This window comes from Dendropsophus ebraccatus, chromosome 2 (assembly GCF_027789765.1).
Source record: "Dendropsophus ebraccatus isolate aDenEbr1 chromosome 2, aDenEbr1.pat, whole genome shotgun sequence".
Lineage (NCBI taxonomy): Eukaryota > Metazoa > Chordata > Amphibia > Anura > Hylidae > Dendropsophus > Dendropsophus ebraccatus.
Genome location: NC_091455.1, coordinates 58,393,615 through 58,417,690, shown reverse-complemented (window position 1 = coordinate 58,417,690; position 24,076 = coordinate 58,393,615). Strand labels below are relative to the sequence as shown.

Sequence of the window (24,076 nt, the reverse complement as noted above, 5' to 3'; positions counted from 1 at the left end):
CCACTAGGAATCAAGATCTCATCGCGGAAGTTACATAATATCTGAAGCAGCACAAAGTGTGTAGGTGATATATATATATATATATATATATATATATTTATTTATTTATTTATTTATTTTTTGCATGATAGAATATTACACAGAACTCAATAAGCTGACATCAGGGTTGGTTGAAATTCAATGTTCATAAAATTAACATGATAGTAAAGCTTTGGATTATTGATATAATGCACAACTTCACCTGAGTAGGGCTGCATTCACACATTCCGTGTTACAGGCATTCCGCGTGGAATGCCTGTAACGGACTCTCCCCCCACACGGGCAGCATCTGTGATAAGTTGCGGGGAAAATGTACAGATATGCGCCGCGCTGTAATGAATCAGCCGTGCGTCGCTGCCATTACAACGCGGTGCATATCTGTACAGTTCCCCCGCTGCCGGCATCTTATCACAGTTGCTTCCCGGGCGGGGGGGGCGGTGTTTAGTGCAATACAGGCATTCCACGTCCGTGTTCCATGAGGAACGTGTATATGCAGCGTTTAATCCACACCTATCCAAAAGGGTGTGAAGATGGAAAGTTCAAAATGATGTCACTAGCTAGAATTATGACTCTTTTTTTTTTTTGTCAGATCTTATGCAAATTATAGAGATTCCGAGGGTTCTACTGGTGTGCCCACGCCACAATAATGCTCCACACTAGGGCATGTCAGTAATTTTTGCAGCACGAATCACAGCCAAATTACGAATCCACGTGTAATTAGGGCCATAGTAACCTAAAGGACTGTAATTTGTCCGTAATTGTGGATCCAGACATAAGAAAGTACAGTCCCATAGGTAACTATGGCTCTATTTGCATGTATGTAATTTTACGGATCTGTGATTTGACCGTGATCCATGTTGCAAAAAATTACTGACATGCCGTAGTGCGGAGCGTAATTCCGGCATGGACACACCAAAAGAAACCTGAGGCCTTTAGTAAACAGCTTGACAGTAAAGTAAAGCAGCAGAATTTAGTACCAAGCAGCAGCTATATCAGGTAGAGTAAAGTGCAGAGAAAGACTAGAAATAAAACTGTAAAATCACATTGTACTGTAGAGAGGAGATACTAGACACAGACAGAAGTATAGTACATGTAGTATCACACTGTACTGTAGAGAGGAGATACTAGACACACCCAGCAGTACAGGACATGTAGTATCACACTGTACTATAGAGAGAGGAGATACTAGACACACAGCAGTACAGGACATGTAGTATCACACTGTACTATAGAGAGAGGAGATACTAGACACACAGCAGTACAGGACATGTAGTATCACACTGTACTGTAGAGAGGAGATACCAGACACACACAGCAGTACAGGTCATGTAGTATCACACTGTACTGTAGAGAGGAGATACCAGACACACACAGCAGCACAGGACATGTAGTATCACATTGTACTGTAGAGAGGACATACTAGACACACCCAGCAGTGCAGGTCATGTAGTATCACACTGTACTGTAGAGAGGAGATACCAGACACATAGCAGTACAGGACAAGTAGTATCACACTGTACTGTAGAGAGGAGATACTAGACACACACAGCAGTAAGGGACATGTAGTATCACACTATACTGTAGAGAGGAGATACTAGACACACACAGCAGTACATGACAAGTAGTATCACACTGTACTGTAGAGAGGAGATACTAGACACACACAGCAGTACAGGACATGTAGTATCACACTGTACTGTAGGGAGGAGATACTAGACACACAGCAGCACAGGACATGTGGTATCACACTGTACTGTAGAGAGGAGATACTAGACACAGCAGCACAGGACATGTAGTATCACACTGTACTGTAGAGAGGACATACTAGACACACCCAGCAGTACAGGTCATGTAGTATCACACTGTACTGTAGAAAAGAGATACTAGACACACAGCAGTACAGGACATGTAGTATCACATTGTACTGTAGAGAGGAGATACTAGACACACAGCAGTATAGGACATGTAGTATCACACTGTACTGTATAGAGGAAATACTAGACACACACAGCAGTACAGGACATGTAGTATTACACTGTACTGTAGAGAGGAGATACCAGACACACAGCAGCACAGGACATGTAGTACAGCAGCACAGGACGTGTAGTATCACACTGTACTGTAGAGGAGATACAAGACACACAAAGCAGTACAGGACATGTAGTATCACACTGTACTGTAGAGAGGAGATACTAGACACACACACAGCAGTACAGGACATGTAGTATCACACTGTACTGTAGAGAGTAGATACTAGACACACACACAGCAGTACAGGACATGTAGTATCACACTGTACTGTAGAGAGGAGATACTAGACACATACAGCAGTACAGGACATGTAGTATCACACTGTACTGTAGAGAGTATATACTAGATACATACAGCAGTACAGGACAAGTAGTATCACACTGTACTGTAGAGAGGAGATACTAGACACATACAGCAGTACAGGACAAGTAGTATCACACTGTACTGTAGGGAGGAGATACCAGACACATACAGCAGTACAGGACAAGTAGTATCACACTGTGCTACAGGGGGGGGGGCATAACTAGACAGCCAATCACTGCATGCACTTTACTTATACTGGGGGGTTACCAGTAAAATTTACTCTTTTAGTGGTCAATTATCTAGTTATTTACCTCTGCCACAGATCCTGACTGTTTCTAGCATTGTATGTTGAGTCTGATTCTGATCTCAAGTTACAATGGTTCAAAAAAGAATATTGTACTGTATGTTGAAAATATTGTAACCTGAGGTCACTGTAAGTTGAGGGAATACTGTCTAGGAGTTGATATTTTGAAAAACACAATCAAATAATAAAAAGTCTATGGGGGAGATTTATCAAACATGGTGTAAAGTGAAACTGGCTCAGACGCCCCTGGTATCCAATCAGATTCCACCTTTCATTCCTCACAGACTCTTTAGAAAATGAAAGGTGGAATCTGATTGCCAGTTTCACTTTACACCATGTTTGATAAATCTCCCCCTATGTTTTTTCAATTTAGTGTTATTCAAGTTATGTTAATCAGTTTAGTATTTGCCAGATTTAAACACTATCTGCTGATATCTGTTATAACTTTGGAAGTGGCGGGCTTGTTCTTATTTCACCTACAACTACCTCATTGAGCTTTCTGTGTAATGCACAGACTAACCACATCCTCCAGAGGGAGTGCTTCTTTTTTAGAAGCTTTGGGTAATAGACAGAGATCCTGATCAAAAGGCTGTCCTTATTACACCCAGAATCACGATTCATTTCTTAATGAAATTCCACATGTATATGATTAAAAATAAAATATGTATTAAATATTGATTCCCTTGTGGCACTTCATGCACACACTTGCTATAAAAGACTGTAAAAGGACAAGCACAGGGGTGCTTAGAACATTTACTATAGGGATGGGGAACCTTTAGCCTTCCTGTTGTTGCAAAAATAAAATTCCAACCATGCCTGAATGGCCAAACTTTGGCTTTGGTTATCCAGGTATGATGGGAATAGTGGGGTTGGAGGCCTGCGGGCTCCCCATGTCTGCTTTACTGGATGTGATTTCATACAGGTGCATAAAAATGTTTTCTTTTTTTTTCCCCTACAGAAAAAAAATCTTGTAGCATGCTCCATTACATGCTATAATACAGTACTGAGGTATTCCTCACTTGTAGTATTGCTTTTAGGGAAGAATATCTTCAATATATGGTACCCATCAGCAAATTATATGACAGCACATGGTACATGGCCTCTGTGTACAGCTCTGCTGTGTGCATGGAATCTAAATGCAAAGATGGATGACAAAAATAACAGAGTTGTTAAAGTAGAAACTGGACATAATTTACATACGTAATCAATTCTTTTTTCATGTCTCTTGAATGAAACTTGGTTTTAGGACTCGGCAATGAGATGTCTCCAGAAAATTTTGTTTCATCTGTGGTTTCTGAGCAGCTCCCAGGATCCAGCTGGAAAAAAAACATATTCATAGTATTATTATATATTTTTTCACCTATTTAGGGAGATTAAAGAGATTTACTAGGTTTATAAAAATAAAATGTAAATGTTATAACACTGATATATGTTTATAATATTTTTAATTCTGCGCCATTTGAAGATATTTGCTGTCAGTAACTGGAACTGATGTGTTTAGCTTTCACTTTTCATTTGAGAGCAGGGTTAGGTATGCAGTGGGTTCAGCCATTGCATATAAACAGTAACGTTCTCATATACATACAGCAAACTAATCTATTAACCCTTTCCCGACCATGGGTGATTGATTCCTCAATGCCCAGGTCGTTTTCTACTTCAGCTTATGGGGTTATAATGATCCCATAAGCTGAAGTCCCTAGCTCTGCCCCCTCTCCTCTGTCCCCTGCCGCTGTTAGAAACTTGTAACAGCGGCAGGGGAGAGACGAGAGAGGGCAGAGCTCTCGGCTGTGCTCCGAGAGTGGCTGCATGGCGGCCTTACCTCCCTCCCTTCTCCGCCAGCCTCCATAGCCGGGACACTGGAAGTCTGAGGCTTCCGGTGTCCATAGCTACCATCGGGAATCTGCGATCACATGGCAGAGCCCCAATGGTTACCAGAGAAATCTGAAGCTGAAAGTTGCGGCAGGTCCCCAGCTATCACTGACAGCCAGGACCCGCCGCGGATGACACAGACACGGGTTCTGTGCCTGTGTCATCCTGCATTGCAAATATTTAGCTTGGCCAATGGTTCACATGTTCTCAATGGAGAGAGAAGGGGTATGGGTCTTGGTCTACATGTGAATATGTCACCTCACAATTAATGCAGTAGCTGTGTTATGGAACTACATAAATATCATATGTATAACAGTGACTACATTGACTAAACTCAACCATGGTTTTCTATTGCAGTGTTCTCCAACTCCAGTCTTCAAGGACTACCAACAGGTCATGTTTTAAAGATTTCCTTAGTATTTCATGGGTGTTATAGTCAGTGCATCAGGTATTATTACAAGTCTTCTTTGTCTGGGATTTCCTCAAAATATGACCTGTTGGTGGCCCTTGAGGACTGGAGTTGGAGAACACTGTTTTATAGCATATGAAAGACATTATTTACCTAATAAAGGAGTCTTTCAGGCAAATTCAAGTGATGTACTATCCTCAGGATATGATGATCAGCAAGGTGCTGACACCCCCACCGACCAGTCAGTTGCTTAGCCCTGCCGTGACACCAGTGACATACAGTGAATGGGGCCAGAAGCCATGGCCTCTGTTCACTACATACTGTAGTTGTAAAGCCTGGTTACTGCAGCTCAGCTCCCATTCAGAGAGTCATATTTGCCTGGAAATTGCCTTTACCGGATGAGCAGTAAAAAGGTTTAGACATTTTCTCTAAAATCCTTTGCATTTCTACATCAAAACACCAGGCATACCCTCAGACATCTGCTGTAGGCTTTCCCTCTGAATGCCATAGATATAGAAGATATAACATAACAATGTGGTAAAATGTCTTATTGACGAACCATTATCTGTGGCCATTGCTGAATACATAAGATTTGTGTGAAAGTGGCACGTGCTGTGGTTTTATATCTTTATTCTAAATTAAAGGGATTGGCCAATTTATAGTAAAATAGTTCAGTGTGTACAGTATGAGGCTGGGTTCACACTACGTATATTTCAGTCAGTATTGTGGTCCTCATATTGCAACCGAAACCAGGAGTGGATTAAAAACACAGAAAGGATCTGTTCACACAATGTTGAAATTGAGTGGATGGCCGCCATATAACAGTAAATAACTGCCATTATTTCAATACAACAGCCGATGTTTTAAAATAACAGCAAATATTTGCCATTAAATGGTGGCAATCCACTCAATTTCAACATTGTGTGAACAGAGCCTTTCTGTGTTTTTAATCCACTCCTGGTTTTGGTTGCAATACGAGGACCACAATACTGACTGAAATATACGTAGTGTAAACCCAGCCTTAGTAAGTATATTAGTGAGCGTCTGTAGAAGCGTGATTGAACATGCGAAACAGCTGTCACGCTGCCGCACTGATTGAGGAGCTCTGGCATTCACATCATGCTCGTCCTGCACTTCCGTTTGTGTACTACTTTTAAGAAAATGAAATAAAGGAAAGATTTTATGGTGAGTGCCCTCCGGTACTTTTTCTATTTTTCTACACTCATTGGATCCACATAGGCCACTATTAGGAGTGAGAACCACTGTATTTTATGTGCAAAATCCAAGATAATGTGATATTCGGGAGTATAATGTTTTAGTTGTGCCGGTGACTTTTTCTCGTTTTATTGTATTAGTAAGTGTACTTACTATACTGACAGCAGCTCTCTGTGTGCCTCATAGAGATAAAATCAGACTCCCCTTCCCCAGGCTGTGCTGCCCTTCTCTGTGGTGAATCTGTCCATAAGATGGTCAATATGGAGGAGTATGTGACCATGCCCTGCCCTCTGTCAACCACTACACCTGTATATGTCTATAAAGGACACTGGGGGGGCAGGGCATGGTCACATGATCCTCCATGTCGGCCATCTTATGGACAGAATCACCACAGAGCAAGACAGAGGACCAGGAGGAGAGGAGTGTGGTTTTGACTATGAGGCACACAGGGAGCTTCTCTCAGTATATACATTGAGTACAGTAACTAATACTGTACACTGCACAATTTTACTATAAAGTGACCAACCCCTTTAAAGGGAAACTGACAGCATAGATATGCATATAACTGTGCTACCAGTTTCAGAGCTTCCTGTTTACTGGCATTAATAGACAGTTTTAATCCAAGATCTGTCCTGGGGTCTGTTCGGCAGGTGATGCAGTTATTTTCCTAAAAAACAACTTTTAAACTTGCAGCCCGTGCCAAACGGGAGTATCTGTGCCCTAACTTTGCACCACCCCTCCGTCCCTCCTCCCCACCCTCTTCATAGTTAGGAACGCCCTAGGCAGATTGCCTCCTATTCCCCACCTGTGGCAGCCCGGCACATGGGCTGGATCGTTAATCCTCTGTGCAATGTTCAGCATGGAGAAAATGTTCCAGTGGCATTCCTAATGATGAAGAGGGTGGGGAGGAGGGACGGAGGGGTGGTGCAAAGTTAGGGCACAGATACTCCCGTTTGGCACGGGGCTACAAGTTTAAAAGTAGTTTTTTAGGACAATAACTGCATCGCCTGCCGAATGGACCCCAGGACAGATCTTGGATTAAAAGCAGCTGTCCGAAGGTACAAGTGGTTTGGGGGGGTCAGATTGTGGGTACAGAGTCGTTTAAGCCGCAGCATATTCTAAACTAGTAAATATGAAGCGAGAAAACATCTGTAATAATATAATAGTTACTTTTGTTATGGTTTAAATACCAACAGCAATGACATAGAATATTCTTTAGTATTTTCCTGGTATTCAGATCATAACAAAGACAGGTCTCAGGTCTTTATTGCCCTGCTACATAAGCTTAAAAACAAGCCTTTATCTCCACGTTGACCTTTCTGGTTATTTATCAATAAAAAAAGTAAAGTCTGCCATCTGTTGTTTTGTGGGTTGAGTAGGTGTTTTTAATGATTAAAATTAAGACAAAGGTATAACACATAAATAACTTTTGTACTTAAAAATAAAACGCTAAGCAAATGTTACTTAGGGGAAATCATTGTTCTGCACATTTATCATCATGTTAATGAATAGCCAGGGCCCAAATTTCATACTTACTACATAACAGCGGATGACATTTGCTACATAAAATGAATGTACTGAACTGAATGAATGAACTTTTGATATCAGATTATGACATAATGGCACAGGAAAAGCAGGATTACCCACAACCTAAGCAGATGTTTAAACTCCCAAAGACTTTATCAAGTCACGGCAATAGTTATTCAAGCTTTATCAGGCTTTTGGGTCAAGCTGAGAGTTGTAATTTTTACAGAGCCCTACAGATCATAGTTAGCAATGAGCGAACATGTTCGTAAATATTTGTATGTTCGTAAGAACATGACGTTAATTGTTCGTGTTTGCAGATCATAGACGATTTGTTTGATTATCGGAATGGTTATAACGATCATTTTCGAACAAAGTCAAACTTGCGAATTTACACTTTGCGCTTGATAATCCGAAATTTATGCAATCTGTACGCAATTGTGTACGCATGAAATGCGCACGTAACTGTGTAATTTACATCTTGACCTGATAATCGGCATGTGCGTAGACCGAAATGTATGCTTCTACTGTATGTTCGTTATTTGTTCTTAAATGTTCGGCGAACGCAAACCAATCACAATCATTTTTTTAAATGTTCGTGTTAAGGATTCAAACTGAACATCGGGATGTTCGCTCATCACTAATCATAGTATTTCAAGAGTATAGGTTAATCCTGATGATTTTGGTAGGATCCACCTAAAATCTTATGGGCCCCACATGACTTCAGGGAAAATTAGATATGTGTAATGGATGCATTTGCTCCCCCATAAATAATACGATCACACATTTATGAGGTCAGGGGAGATAGGGGTCTTCCAAACAAACCTTTTGCTACCCACTACCTTGGCTATGTGACCATCTTAAAGCTGGCCATAAGCATCAGATGAATGCTGGTCGAACCTATTAATCTCAGCATTTTCTGAAAATTGAAAGAAAGCAGGATGTGGTAATCTGTTAGGACTGGGCTAGAAACAGTGGATGATCTCAACAAATGAAGTGGTTATGTAAAATAAATGGTGGTACCAGATAACCGTTTAATCTTAATTTTGACATAAACACAATGGGGGTTGGGGAATTATTATCCCTACGCTTTTCATACATCGGCAAAAAGTCATAATTTTTTGTGCAGACAGACATGTGCGACTTCTTGCCAGACTAAAGTAAAGTCTACCAGCACAGCAGAAGTGTTGTCTTGTTCCCTTGGTCTCTGTGTATCCTGGAAATAGTTCATATCAATGATTTACTGATCCTCCCTTGTTTCCCAGGCTGAGCAGTGAGTACAACCCTCCTCTTTCCCTTATCATCTCTCTTCTTCTGTAAGTAACCAGGGAGTTTTCTTAAATGTTTGTTTATTAAATGTAAATAGTGTCTACTGCACAGACACACCATAACATTCTCTTTGTGTAGTCTGTGCGAACCCTCACTATGCCCTTCTATTTCTGACCGTTTTAAATCATATTAAAAATATGATTAAACAAATTGATTCAGCTGCCTGATGAAGGGTTCTAAACCAATTGCACTGTGCAGAAGTAAAAAAAACAAAACAAAAATCTTTTTACATACCGCACTGATCCAGCACTGATGATTTTTTCAGCAAGGGTGCTTCACTTAGAGCGTAAGTTTGGTAGGAACTGGTGAGTTAGGGTCCCATTACATGGCCGGATCATAAATACTAAATGAACACTGTAAATGATCTACTAGATCAGTGCTTGGTGCTCATTTACTGAGCTAATACACAGGTCGACTATCGGGCAGCAAAGGCTGCACGGAAATCATTAGCAATGTCCTTGCAGCCCTTGCCCTTAGTGTGAAATAATTAAGTATTAACTCACCTTACCACGTTCCTTGGTGTCCTCGGTGGCCTTCCCCGATGTGATTGGCTGAGCGGGCACAGCGTGGCAGTGCAGAGAACAGAAGGCAGGGCTGCAGACACCGGGGAAGGCCTCCGAGGACACTGTGGAAGGCCCGTGGACACCAAGGAATGTGGTAAGCTAAGTTCATACGTCCCGTGTTTTGAGACTCGTAACTGAGGCTCCTTGGACCCTTTTTTGCATAAGTTCATACTTCATTATTTTATTCTACAATCATCAGCCGTTGCATCGCTATTACTCAAAACTATGCACGCCCGACCCCCGATGATTTTAGGTCTGGACCCAAAGAAATGGTCAGCCAATGATCGTTTCATCGGCTGCTCGTTCTCTCTATTACACTGAGCAATTATCACTCCGTGTAATAGGGCTTTAAAGCAACTCTTTACCCACAATCTGTCCCCCCCAAACCACTTGTACCTTCAGATAGCTGCTTTTAATCCAAGATCTGTCCTGGGGTCCGTTCGGCAGGGGATGCAGTTATTGTCATAAAAACAACTTTTAATCCTGCAGCGTGTCTAACGGCCTGGACTTACATTTGTATATGCATTAGGCTGGCACACCCACTCTGTCCTTCCTCCCCACCCTCCTCATTATTAGGAATGATCCAAGAACATTTACTGCTGTTTGAGCTTTGCACAGGTGTATTAACGATCCAGCCCATGTTCATTATACACACAGGTGGGGAATAGGAAGCAATCTGCCTGGAGCATTCCTAATGATGGAAGGCGGGAGGAGGGACAGAGAGGTGGTGCCACCCTAATGCATATACAAATGTAAGCCCTGGCCGTTAGACACAGCGCTGTAGGATTGAAAGTTGTTTTTATGACAATAACTTCATCCCCTGCCGAACGGACCGCAGGACAGATCTTGGATTAAAAGCAGCTATCTGAAGGTACAAGCAGTTTGGGGGGGGGGGGGTCAGATTGTGGGTACAGAGTCGATTTAAGAGTTTCGGCTGCAATCCCCATGCTCTATTCTCTCTTTGATTTGAGTGATAAGAGTAATAAGAAGATGTAGGTGAATACTCATGAACCAGAAGAAGAATCTACACAGAATCCTCCCCCCACCATGTCTTTACAACTAATCTGTGAACCATGCTATCCCTGCATCCCTATAAATATTCTATATATAATTAGGTAAAACACCTGGTCGCCTTTCCCTATTTATGTTCTTAATATCGAACTATAATTTTAAACAAGATAATTAAAAGTGAAGCTTTAAATTATTTATGATTAGTCAATGCAGCAAACAAGGGGTTAAACAATGCTGATCAAAGGCTCTTTGTTAGAGCAGGTCTGTGGTTGTGTATTTTAGCTACGGTCCTGCTCTTGATCACATGGACACACTGAAGTGCTCACTCAATTATAGCGCAATAATAGTACACGGCAGGTCCTAATGTGTACATCTGCCTACATAGTACTATCATGGTGCAGGACTTCCAGGGGTTAATTTTCTGACCCATAGAAGTCTATGTGACAGGAAAGTAATGAGTGAATTAATTTATGACCACACACAAAAAAAAAATAAAACATGACGGTAAATTGGGAAATTCAAAAACAAATTAGCCCCAACAATAAACTAATGTGATTAATGTAACTAATGTGATTTTAATTTAATTTATTGATTGCTGCGCTGAAGCACATTGTCATAAACAATTATTATCTAGCCATGTAGCATTTAATAACTTTTTATACTAATAAAATAAAATAAAAAGTAATGCAAATATGTTGCCATAACAACAGGGGGCATTCCTTAACACTTTTATGGCAGAAAACGAACATACAAAAGTCATAGATTTTTGGGCAAATCTGATTTTGTATAACAATGTGCCTCTTTACTTACTTTGCTATAGTTCATTGCAACAGCTATAGAAAACGGAGGAGGGAGAAGACAAGCCCTGCTAGTTTGTGTGGGAATAGGGGCATTATTAATGTTTATGGGGACCTGTCTGCTTACTGGGGGTGGGGTAGGTGGGGATGAGTGTACCTTTCTAGGGACACCACCTACTTGGGGGACCATCTAATACAAGAACTTATATACCAAGGACCTAAACTGTCTATCTACAGAGGAGCCATTTAGGGGGCCTTCTCATATAATATGGAGCACCTACCTAATAAGGTGAACTACTTACTTATTAAGGAGGGGGGGTACCTATTTACCTAATGATAGGAGTCCCACCTACTGGACAGACCTACCTATCCCTTACCTTACTCACCTACCTACCCACCCCTGCTTTAATAGGGAAAGTAGAAGGGGCTGAGATATCCCTTTAAATATAAAATAAATAATCTAATTGTCATAATTGTCAGTAAAGTTGAGCCCATAGCTGTAAACTGTCCAGGAAGGATTTTGTAATGATCCATTAGTTTATTACTTTTGTCTTCTACTATTACCTACAAAATGATGTGACTAACAATTTATGCAAGTATTCCCAATATTCTGTCAGTGAATATGTAATATTTAAATTTGTAATATGTAATATTTAAATTTTTCTTCTCGATGTTTCCTGGCTATGAATAGCTCAGGTTAAGGCTGACATTTTGTAGGTGTTTTTGTTAATATGCCTGATGGTTAGTCAAAAAGGGACAGCGAGAGAGAAGGAGGAATAGTTAAATTCCATTAATATGCAGATGGAAGTTTACAGTGATTTCAGCAAAGACCAGAACATAGTGGTAAAATGGATAACAGTTAATGGCATCTGGCACTTTTAACATTTTTTTAAGCCTTGAAATTGTTGGAGAACTGACAGTTTCAACTAAACTAACAGCCCTATTTATTTATCAAGGATTTTGTAGAGATTTTGAGCCATGTCCAAATCCATTCTTTTTTTGTTTTTGTTTGTTAGAGGGCATCTGGACAGGCTATTTCGCAGAGACATATAGACAATATTTTCTGTAAATTGCCACCCAAATTAAGCAACTGTTGTGTGTAAGAACTGGTGCAACGAACAAAAGACCACATATAAAAACTCATTGTCTAGAATTTACCCGAAAGCAGAAAGGGACAAAAATATTTATACAGTTCATCCAACGTAGATTGACTAATCTGCAGTAGAATTCATTAGAAACCAGCGCTCCTCTGTCACTGTGTACTTGCTTCTATTATGATTTCCTATGTTGAATATGGTTTATTATTCATGGAATCTAATAGATTTGACATATATTGTTATTTCTCTTCTATTCATGGCATTCTATAGTTATAGAGAATATTTAACTCGTTGAAATCTGACTTCCATGTGACCCAGGCCAGCCTGCCCCTTTTAATGAATATTTACCAGGCGCTTTGCAGTGATGAACGTCGGAGTGACGTCACTGCAGAGCACCGCACCCATATGCATTAGAAGGTGTGGGCCAATCCCACCCCCAGTGCACCAAAAGTCTCATTAGCAATAGTCTGAGAGAGGCCAGTAGCTAAGTATAGGGTCCAACAAAGTCTAGAACAGTTTTTTATTGTGTGTACGCTGGAGGGAGTATATACAGGTGTAAAAAAACAAACGTAAATCTCAGGTCTTTGAACTGTTGCTCTCCAGCTGTTCTGAAACTAAAACTCCAGCTTAGGTTATGCTAGGAACTGTTGGTTAAAAACAGCTGGAGAGCCAAAGGAAGAGACCTGGTTTTTCTCACTTTTCTCTTCACATTTCTCAAAGCCTTATGAGATTCTGAATATCTGCTCTGATGCATGTCAGATTACTGCATGAGAGCATTATTACTGTTTAAGGAGTTATGTAACGATATCAGAACAATAGGCAGTAAACTAAACACTAGGATAATCCTTAATGTATATATCATAGACAAACTATCACCAAGCATTGTAGGGGGTATTCCTACAAAGTTATTCCCTAGGCACAGGAAAGGCAATAACATGCTGACAGGTGGGGGTCTGACAGCCGGGAACCCCACTGATAATAGAAATGGAGGAATGCCTATAGTGAATGAATGGTGCACTCCATTCACTTAGGAGTCCTCCTTCATTCTCATGATTAGTAAGGGTCCAAGCAGTCGGACACCCACCAATAACCTTGTTATCCCCTGTCATGTGAATAGGTATAGCCTTGCAAGTTTAAAGTGAATGTGCCATCAGGTACATTCGCTTTAAGTGTTGCATTTCAATAGAATTGCCGTTGTAGGGAAGCCGGTGCCGCAGTCGATCTTTTGGACCGCGGCCCCGTTCCTGTGCACGGTGCCAGTCTTCTACCAGGCATCAGCATAGGCTGATGCACTAGAGGCAGGCTGGCTCAACCCGAGTGGGAGGAGACCCCCGTCCCTGTGTGACGTGGCTCCATTAGAATCAATGGAGCCACGTCATAGAGGGGCAGCCAGCCCACCTCCATTGCTAATAGACCGCCCTGTGTGTGGGAACCGGGCTGCGGTTCAAAAAAAGGACTGCGGACTACATTAACTTTAAAATACCCCTTCAGGGTGCCTTCACACCTACCGGATCCACAGCGGATCTCACTTCTGCGGATTCAAAGCGAGAACCGCTACAGATCCGGTATCAATTCACCCCTATGATAGCACATATTCGCAGCGGGATTGATATCCCGCTGTGAATATGTGCTTTAACTCCCTGGTGCCCGCAGCCCCGCCATCGCATCCCCCATCCCCGGCGGCACATCCCCCCCATCCCTGCCACATAACCCCATCAGCCCATCTCCGGCCCGCCGTCGCGAGCATACTTTACCTGCTTGGCGGCGCGGCTGCAGTGAGGCTCCCGGCTCCGGTCCCGCTCAGCTGATCTGAGCGGGACCGGAGCCGACAGCCTCACTGCAGCCGCGCCGCCAAGCAGGTAAAGTATGCTCGCGACGGCGGGCTGGGGGTGGGCTGATGGGGGGATGCGACGGCGGGGCTGCGGGCACCAGGGAGTTAAAGCACATATTCACAGCGGGATGTCAATCCCGCTGCGAATATGTGCTATCATAGGGGTGAATTGATACCGGATCCGCAGCGGTTCTCGCTTCGAATCCGCAGAAGTGAGATCCACTGTGGATCCGGTAGGTGTGAAGGCACCCTTAAGGTAAGATAATTGTTACTGACAGTATAATTGTATTGACTGAATGATTGTTATTAACAGCATAGCTTACGGATATCTACCGGCTGGATTTATAGAGGTGGTAAATTTTCAACTTCATATTTTCTTTCTTAATAAAACTAGACATTGTGATTAATTTTCAGCCATAACCTGAAATTGTATTTTATTTGAATGGTTTCATTTATGGTAGCTAGCTCTTCAGTTAGTATGTGTCATGTAAATTTGGATACAGAACATTCTTTGGCTTAAGAATGTAACATTATTATACTTTACACAGACACAATTGTAATAACGGTAGCAAATATTTGTCCTTAACTACAGTTCCATATAGGGACATATAAGTAAGGCTGGAATTATAAGAAGTATGCTACAACGTATTTGGCTGTGCTGACCATTGCATGAGACAAAATCATCACCCGATTATGGAATATTATGTTGTATTCACTATGTTCTGCACAGATCTCTTGGCACGGTTACATCACAATACTGAGGAGGAGGGTTTCCTGGACTACACATTGCTGGCACTGAATATAGGACAGTTGCTACATGAAGGTTATTTACTCAGTAAAGGGTTATTTTTATTCACTTTTAATAAGGTTACTTTAACATGTTATGTGAGTCACATTTTATACTATGATATTTTGTAAGAGAAAGACGTAGATACTGTACCTCAATGTCCTCTCCATTTTTACCATGAACCTTGCTGTAGTTGATTGGGGCGTCCCAGCCCTCCTTTTCACAAAGGGCTTTGTAGAAGGCAGCATTGACTAAGAGGCTACTAGTTTTAAAAGGAGAAGACGATGGAGTCGATAGGATGGGATTGGAAGGGCTTAAAGTACCAGCCTTGTCGTGGAACCGGTTCTTCTTCATACTCAAGTCCAAAGTTCCATTTTCATCAACTTCAATCTCTGCAGCCTGGGGGAATCATAAAGATATATTTTAAACTGATGAACAGTTTGCGGCTTTGATAGTGTGGCCATGTGGTGCTTTTAAGGGATAAAAGTAAATGCAAGCTTTTATTTAAATAATATCTGATTTAAAAAGCAGCTTTTGATTTACATCACATCAGTTAATGTGTAATTCTTTGCCAGAGTTCTGTGTAACCTCATAATGCTCACCATGTTTTCCAGCTTATTGCAAGTAGAATTTAAATAAGACGCTTCCAGAATTTAACCACAATTTAAGCAGAAATATTCATCACTAAATCTGAGGTAATTTAAATAAAGAAAAAAAGCTGCTTGATCCTTTTGATACAATAAAAAAAAAAAAAGAAATCCTGGCCTGGTTTTTGTATCATTGGGAGGCTATGTTCACACAACGTCAAAAATATTAAAAAGGCGGCTGATTTTCATATTTAAAATAACGTCCGTTTTTGCCGAGATTTAACTGAGTGCAATGCAATGCATTAAGTCAATGGGAAGACAGATGTCCAATGCACACAGCGTATTGAATAACGGACGTTTTTGCCGCGGACGTCAAAATAATGAACATGAACATTATTTTCGGACGTCTTTTGCAAACAGCGGACGTTTTTTTTTGTGGTTCACACACAGTTTTCCTCTTGTCACCGTTCTGTCTCCGTTTTTACTATTAAATTCGATGGACTTTTCAATTAAGCCACATCCAAAGTCCAAGTAGTAACTAAAACTAGAATAATGTGCCAACAGCCGTCAGTGCACTAAGGGGAGGTCAGGCTGCTCAATAACATCCGTTATTTTAGACTCAAAATTACGGACGTAATTTTAAACGGAGATGAAAAGACGTTGTGTGAACATAGCCTGACACTGTGTTGGTAATTCTAGCATTATCGATTTTTAAAGTAATTCCTGCCTTCTGTATTTTTAGATGTACTAAATTTATATATATATATATATATATATATATATATATATATATATATATATACATCCTGATAGGTAAGTATCATAGCCTATGGATGGGCCATAAGTGTCAATAGTAAAAACTAACCCTTTAAGAGTATTTATGTTGTATTAGGACATATAGGTTGACTATATATGAATTTTTTATATTTATGTCAGTAAAAAAAAAAAATATGAACACGATTGTTGTATACGGCTATGTTCCCACGATGGCCAGTTCCACATGGTAAGTGGGATTGTAGGAATGACATTGTCAGGGGAGGGAGGAAGGTGGGTACAAGCCATTTTAACCCTTATTTAAATCTGCCGGAGAATTAAAAAATAAAAAATTGCTCCCAAGATAGCCCTTTCAAGCAACTCAAATGCAATTTTATACTAAATTGTATGTATTTTATAGAAGAAAATAACTTCCTGTCATGGGAGTGGTACATCCCCTGCAAAAAGTTTGTATGTTCTTCCCATGTTTGTGTGGTGTGGGTTTCCTCCGGTTTCCCACCACACTCCCAAAAACATATGGATAGGTGAATTTTGATTGTCAACTCTAATGGGAACAGGGAGCAATATGAATGATGACAGTGCTGTGGTGCTATATAAAACAATTATTATGGCCAGCTCAATGCCATTGTATACTACATCTGTAAGACCCTGACCCCTAAGCATTTCCACTGAATCCAAACTTAGATCATTATAAGTTGCAGTATTTGGTAACATGTCTAACTTGCAAAAAAAAAAAAAAAAATGTTAATAGAGATTGCTGATTACATTGTTTTGGTGAGCCAGAGAATGGCTTTTATTTGCCATAAAGTGATACTGCTGCATTCAGTCACTAATTTTAGTTCCTTGTATAACTTTATAGATAAATACCCACATATTGTATACTATACATTCATGCCAGCACTACTTTCAGTATAATGTAACACTATAATCAAAAGCACTAGTCCTCTAGCATAATAGTACTTAATGTCCATTAATAGAAACATACTGGGTTACCGCTATAATAACACATTTTAACATTTTTTTTATTAAGATAGTTTAACTTTATCTCGCTGCCCATTTCACTACAATAGTTTAATCTGATGTGATAGTTCTAAGTCCTGATTTTAACAGTGCAGCTTATCCTAGATAATAACTTAGTAACAACATCTTGTGCCATCTGTATAATATCAAATGCATTTTACATTAGTATTAATAACTCTTAGTTACAGAAATGCAAGGTATTAACTATATCTGTACCAAATGACCACAAGTTACAGATCTATAGATTAAGGCTTAATAGACAGCAATGAAACAAGCAGAAGCTTGTAAAGCAGTGATAACAGATTTGTAAGTAAGACAGAATGCATTGTACATACAAACATCTCAATTAATCTAGTACTTATCAGCTGCTGTAGGCTTTACAGGAAGTATTGCTCTCTGCTGCCACCTCTTTCTGTATCAGGAGCTTTCCAAAGCAGAAGAGGTTTTCTATGGGGAATTACTATTGTTCTGGACAATTCCTATGATGGTCAAAAGTGGCAGTAGAGAGCACCATGACTGGAAAGAAAACTCCACTCCATGTAGGTCATACTGTACAACAGGCTTGGGTTTCTGTACAAATCTATATAACTTTCTGACACCAGTTTTTTTTTCTCTGGAGTTCCCCTTTAATGAATAATTTACTATATATAGCAAAATGTTTATGAAATGTATTTAAATTTGGACTTTCAGCAAGTCTCTATGACATATTATATAGTTGGATTTCTGCTGTGGATTTACAGCTTTTATGCTGAGGATTTGGTCATGGCTTAGGCCATGTTCACATGACGTAAGACACCGGCCAGGTCACAGAACGGCCAGTGTCAGAGAAGATCATCCCAGCCAGTACAGCAGTACTGAGCCCCAGGGGTTTTTATTAATCCCTTGGGGCCAGACTGTGCTCTGTTGGAGGAGGGGGAGGGGGGGATTATACTTACCATCAGAAGGATTGAGGATTGTGTCCATTGACTTATAGCCGCCAGCTTCTTAAAGCAACTCTGTACCCACAATCTGACACCACCCAAACCGCTTTCACCATCAGATAGCTGCTTTTAATCCAAGATCTGTCCTGGGGTCCGTTCGGCAGGTGATGCAGTTATTATCCTAAAAAACAACTTTCAAACTTGCAGCCCTTGCCCAACGGGAGTATCTGTGACCTAACTTTGCACCACCCCTCCGTCCCTCCTCCTCACCCTCTGTCTCATTAGGAATGCTCCAGACAGATTGTCTCCTATTTGTCAGCTGAGTGAATACTGAACATGGGCTGGATCGTTAAACACCTGTGCAATGTTCAGCATGGAAAAAATGTTCCAGTGGCATTCCTAATGATGAAGAGGGTAGAGAGTAGGGACGGAGGGGTGGTGCAAAGTTAGGGCACAGATGCTCCCGTTTGGCACGGGCTGCAAGTTTAAAAGTTGTTTATTAGGACAATAACTGCATTCCCTACCAAACGGACCCAAGGACAGATCTTGGTTTAAAAGCAGCTATCCGAAGGTACAAGTGGTTTGGGGGGGGGGGTCAGATTGTGGGTACAGAGTTGCTTTAACAGTTTATTAACTTAAAACAGCATATTGTTATTTCAATTTTGCTTTTATAAATGGAAAATTGCAAAATTAGAACAAAAATATGTTGTGTTAAGAAAATATATAGTAAAGAAGCTGGGGGCTATAATGCAATAGACAGGAAGGGGATTGCATCTGTTGGAGTGTAGCAGCCATCTTCTTTAGGCTATGTTTAAACACTGTATAAACAGCATCCATTATTTGGCACTCAAAACAACAGCCCTGGTTTTAAGTATTAACCCTTTGAGGACCAGGCCCAAAATGACCCAGTGGACCGCGCAAATTTTGATCTTAGTGTTTTCGTTTTTCCCTCCTCCCCTTCTAAGATCTCTAGCACTTTCAGTTTTCTATCTACAAGCCATGTAAGTGCTTGTTTTTTACAGGAATAGTTGTACTTTGTAATGGCGTCATTCATTTTACGATAACATGTATGATGGAATTCCAAATATATTATTTATGAAGATATAAATAGGTGAAATCGTAAAAAAGAATGCAATATGGTAACGTTTGGGGGGTTCCTGTGTCTACGTAATGCACTATACGGTAAAAGCGACATGATACTATTACTGTATAGGTCGAACACAACCATATGCAGGTTACACAGATTCTCTAATGTTATATATATATTTTTTTATGAAATCCTTTTTTTGGCAATTAATTATTAATAAAATGGGCCTATTGTGACGCTTATAACAGTTTTATTTTTTTACCTATGGGGCTGTATGTCATTTTTTCCGCCATGATCTCTAGTTTTTATTAATACCATATTTGTGAAGAGCTGATGTTTTGATCACTTTTTATTGATTTTTTTTTAATATATAATGTAACAAAATCGGTAATCCGCGCACTTTTTCCCTCTTTTCGTGTACGCCGTTCGCCGTTCGCAATGATGCTTGTTATATTTTAATAGATCGGACAATTATGCACGCTACGGTATATTATATGTGTATCTATTTATTTATTTTTATTTGTTTTATTTATATAATGTGATAGGGGGGGTTATTTCAACTTTTATTGGGGGAGGGGTTTAGGGGTAGTGTAATAGTGTTTTGAACTTTTTTTTTTTTTTTACACATTTGAAGTCCCTTTGGGGGACTTTTACATACACTAGTTTGATTGCTCACACTGTACAATGCTATGCCATAGGCATAGCAATGATCAGTGCTATCGGCGATCTGCTCATTGAGCCTGCCTGTGCAGGCTCAGTGTAGCAGATCACCGATCGGACCACACGGAGGCAGGTGAGAGACCTCCGGAGGTCCATTTCAACGATCGGGCCCCCCGCAGTCACACTGCGTTTAAGGAGTTAATGACACGCGGCAGCGCAATCGCTGGAGCGTGTCATTACCGGTGAGGTCCCTCACTGCAGCCGGCCCCCACCTTCTATGAAGCGCGCTCCGCTCTGGAGCGCGCTTCATAGCGGGAGAACCACCCAGGACGTACAGTTACATCCAGGGTCGTCTGGTGACAGACTTCCATGACGTAACTTTATGTCCTGGGTCGTCTAGGGGTTAAACAACAGCTGTTGTTTAAATTGCAAATTGCATTGAAGTCTATGGACAACGTCCGGAAATAATTGACATGATCATTCTTTCGACAGCCGTAACAAACAACGGCCGTTGTTCAATTCATTGTGTGAACAACGCACTTGTTTGTATTGACTTCAGTGCGAATCATTTCATTATAAAAAGAATGGCCTTTGTGTAAATATAAAACAAAGGCCGTTCTTTTCATAAAAAGTATGTTGTGTGAACATAGCCTTACAGTGTATTAACTTAATACAGCATATTTTTTTTAATTTTAGCATATTTAGCATATTTTTGGTTTATAAAAGCAAAACTGAAATGAAAAAATGCTATTTTGAGTTAATATACTGTTATGAAGGTGGCGACTGTAATGCAATAGATGCAATCCCTGATCCTTATGATGGTAATTATAATCCCACCCCCTTCCCCCAACAGAGAATAGTCTTGCGCCCAGGGGGTTAACTAAACAGACTGTCACACTGTCACTTCCAGATTAACCAGATATCCTCCACTCTGCTACTCAGCAGCCTTTCAAAAAGTTTTTTGTTTTTTTGTTTTTTTAACTGAGCACCCGATTAGCACACAATACTAGCTTGAGTACTTCCAAGTAGTCCAATACTGGACCAAATACTACACTCAAACTGTGTCTTTATACAGCTTCCATATCCTCTTTAATAAATGGGGCTCATATTCTATGCAGTTGTCAAATGGATTCCAATATGGAATCCACACCTGAATATACAAACATAAATACAAAGTTATGTTTTCTTACATATCCATACATTTACAACTGATTCATCAGCTATAACATTCCTTTATAAAATAATACTGCATGTCTAAAAGTGTCTAAAAATAATTCTAATGTGAAGTTGGCCATAGTATGTCATCCATGTCGGACTGTCTAATACGGCCTTTATTCATGTTCCTTAGCATATGGGGCACAATTCACCAATATACCATGATCATTTGAATTTTTTTTTATTGTCATAAATATAAATTATTTATATGTAGAAAACCTATATATTTTTCAAGCCAACATACATACTATAAGATTAAACTTATACAAAATCAAATATAAAAAGGTTTTTCTACAACTTTCACATGCTTTAAGCCCTCTGTAATTTTATAAATTACAGTTTTAAGTTTTAGAATTTCTGGTGATTTTACAATATTTTTTTCTGATCCTCCTTAAGGGATGGCTTATTGAAACGACTATGATGTGATGCTAAACACATTCTATTTAATTATCATAAAATGTAAATGTAAATAATTACATTGTTCAAAACAGAAAAGACTATATAAAAACCATAAAATTCACCTAAAACTCCAGACCTCCACAACAGATGGCTTGGATAAAAAGCCATGCAACTGGGCTAAAATCCTTTTATGTTACAAAAACTCTCCCACTGAAAAAATACTCTTAAAGCAGCAAATGAGCAATATTCCTTTACTCCAAATAACAGATCTGCTTAACTCGGGGAGCGCACTGAGTACTTAACAATTGAAAATAAGTAGTAAATGTCTTCCTGCTGTGTTCCATCCATACTGAGCAGATTTACTATTGTTGATATTATGGATTTGTTTTGCAGTCAACATTTTGTGTGAGGTTTTTGCCTGTTGGCCCATTTTTGACTTTCACGCTATGATATTTTAACTTTCCACTTTTCAATCATTTGTCTTACAATATTTATATTTTTATCTTCTTAATAATTAAGGATTAGTTTTCTAATCTGAAAGCAATACTATTTTTGTTACTGTATATTGTAATTTACTATTCATTTGAGGTATCTCAGTCCCAGTACTGTTAAAAACCAAAAAACAAACAAAAAAAAATAGAATGCTGCTGGGGCAGTGGAAAATAGAATAACAAACTATATTTACCTATACCTGCTTAGTCCCAGTCCCCTGTTTTTTTCCCACAGCTCCCATTCTTTTCCTTCTGGTCCCTCGATATTCTTCTTCCTATCAAAACAAGTTCTTGGTGCAGGACCTGTCCACTCAGCCAATCACTGGCCACAGCGGTGTCCTGTCTTGACCAGTGATTGGCTGAGCAGGCAGGTCCTGCTCCAAGTACTCGTCTCAAAACATGGAAGAAAAAATAAGATCAAGGGAACTTGATTGGTGTCAAATAGCTAGATTGAAGCTCAAGAGGTTTTTTACCAATTCCAGCCAGGGTATGTATAGCCAATATGTAGCAGTGGTTTAGCGCACCAGAGCAAAAACAGATTGCATAAAAACCTGTATAATTTCAGATTGACATGGTTTGATGTGCTCTTTGCTACCCTATAGCAAGGGGTAAAAGAAAAAAATATTTTCAAAAATGACGATACTTATTACGTAGAAATTCTTTGACAGTTGAATGAACGATTTGATGAACTATCATTTCACAAATATTTCCAAATACAGTCAACTTCTTTCCGGGTGATGACAGTGTGTTATTGGTAGGCTAAATCTAATATCCTTTTTTCTACTTTCACTTGTCAAACAATAATTTGGGTTGAAATTGTCCACTTTCCTCATCTTTAATATGTAAGTCTGTCTTTTGATGGTTTGGATGGATATAGTTTAGCTAATTTGTAATCAGATAATAACTTTAAAGGGAATCTGTCTCTAGGTTTATGCTTCCTTAAATGAGGGCAACATAAACTAATGACCGAAATGCTGATCGATGTATTACTTCCATCACTCATGGATAGATAAATGCCAATCAGCAGCTAGTGGGTGGAGTTTTCTGCTTCTCATGAATATTAAGGACTACTGGGCTCATGCACATAATGGAGAGGGCTACTTATAGTCCATATTATTCAGTAGGGTATCTCTGAATCAGCTGCACTCTACATCATTCTGTTCAGCTTCTCTGTTACCAGCTTATGTTACTTTTAGATTGGACAACATAAACCTACTGATAGAGTCTCTTTAACCCCTTAGTACTGCTCTATTTTAAGCCTCAGTAACAAATCTATTTTCTTAGTTTTTTCATTGTCACCTTCCGAAAGCCATCATTAAAAAAAAAAAAAAAGTCAACATAGCCATATGGATTTGTCTTATGCGAAAAACAATTTACTGGTGTCATTTTGGGATTTATTTAACTTATTGATTAACTTTTATTAACCCTTTCTGGGGAGACAAATGAAAAAAAAAAATTGGTGCGCTATTTAGTGTGCTGTAAAAATAATAAAGATATTCTCATAAACACTACATTACAGTGATTCAAAATTTATATAGTTTTTTTTTAATCTTACTACTTGGCACAGTAAAAACAATTTTCCTAAAACAAACAATAAAAACTGTCACCCCACATTCCAAGATTTATAGTTTTCTAGAGCTGGGTATGGGCTTGTTTTTTGTGTGGTCACTGGGCTGTAGAGATAAAGTTATTCTTTTATAGCTTCACGTCCACAATATGACTATATAGGTTCCTGCTGCCGATGCCCCATGGAGCAGAAACATATATAAACTTTTACGGCCATGAAGTGGATTTAATGTGTACAGGGCTGTTTC

At 39.7% G+C, this 24,076-nt stretch overlaps 1 protein-coding gene across 1 annotated transcript in view; it reads right to left on the bottom strand.

Annotated features, from left to right (window-relative positions):
* ST18 (ST18 C2H2C-type zinc finger transcription factor) overlaps positions 1-24,076 on the bottom strand; it is a 75,823-nt gene that overhangs the window by 37,694 nt on the left and 14,053 nt on the right. The window contains exon 7 of the mRNA XM_069960046.1: positions 3,878-3,993. Within this exon, the coding sequence (XP_069816147.1) occupies positions 3,878-3,993 (116 nt within the window). The remainder of the gene's footprint in view (positions 1-3,877; positions 3,994-24,076) is intronic.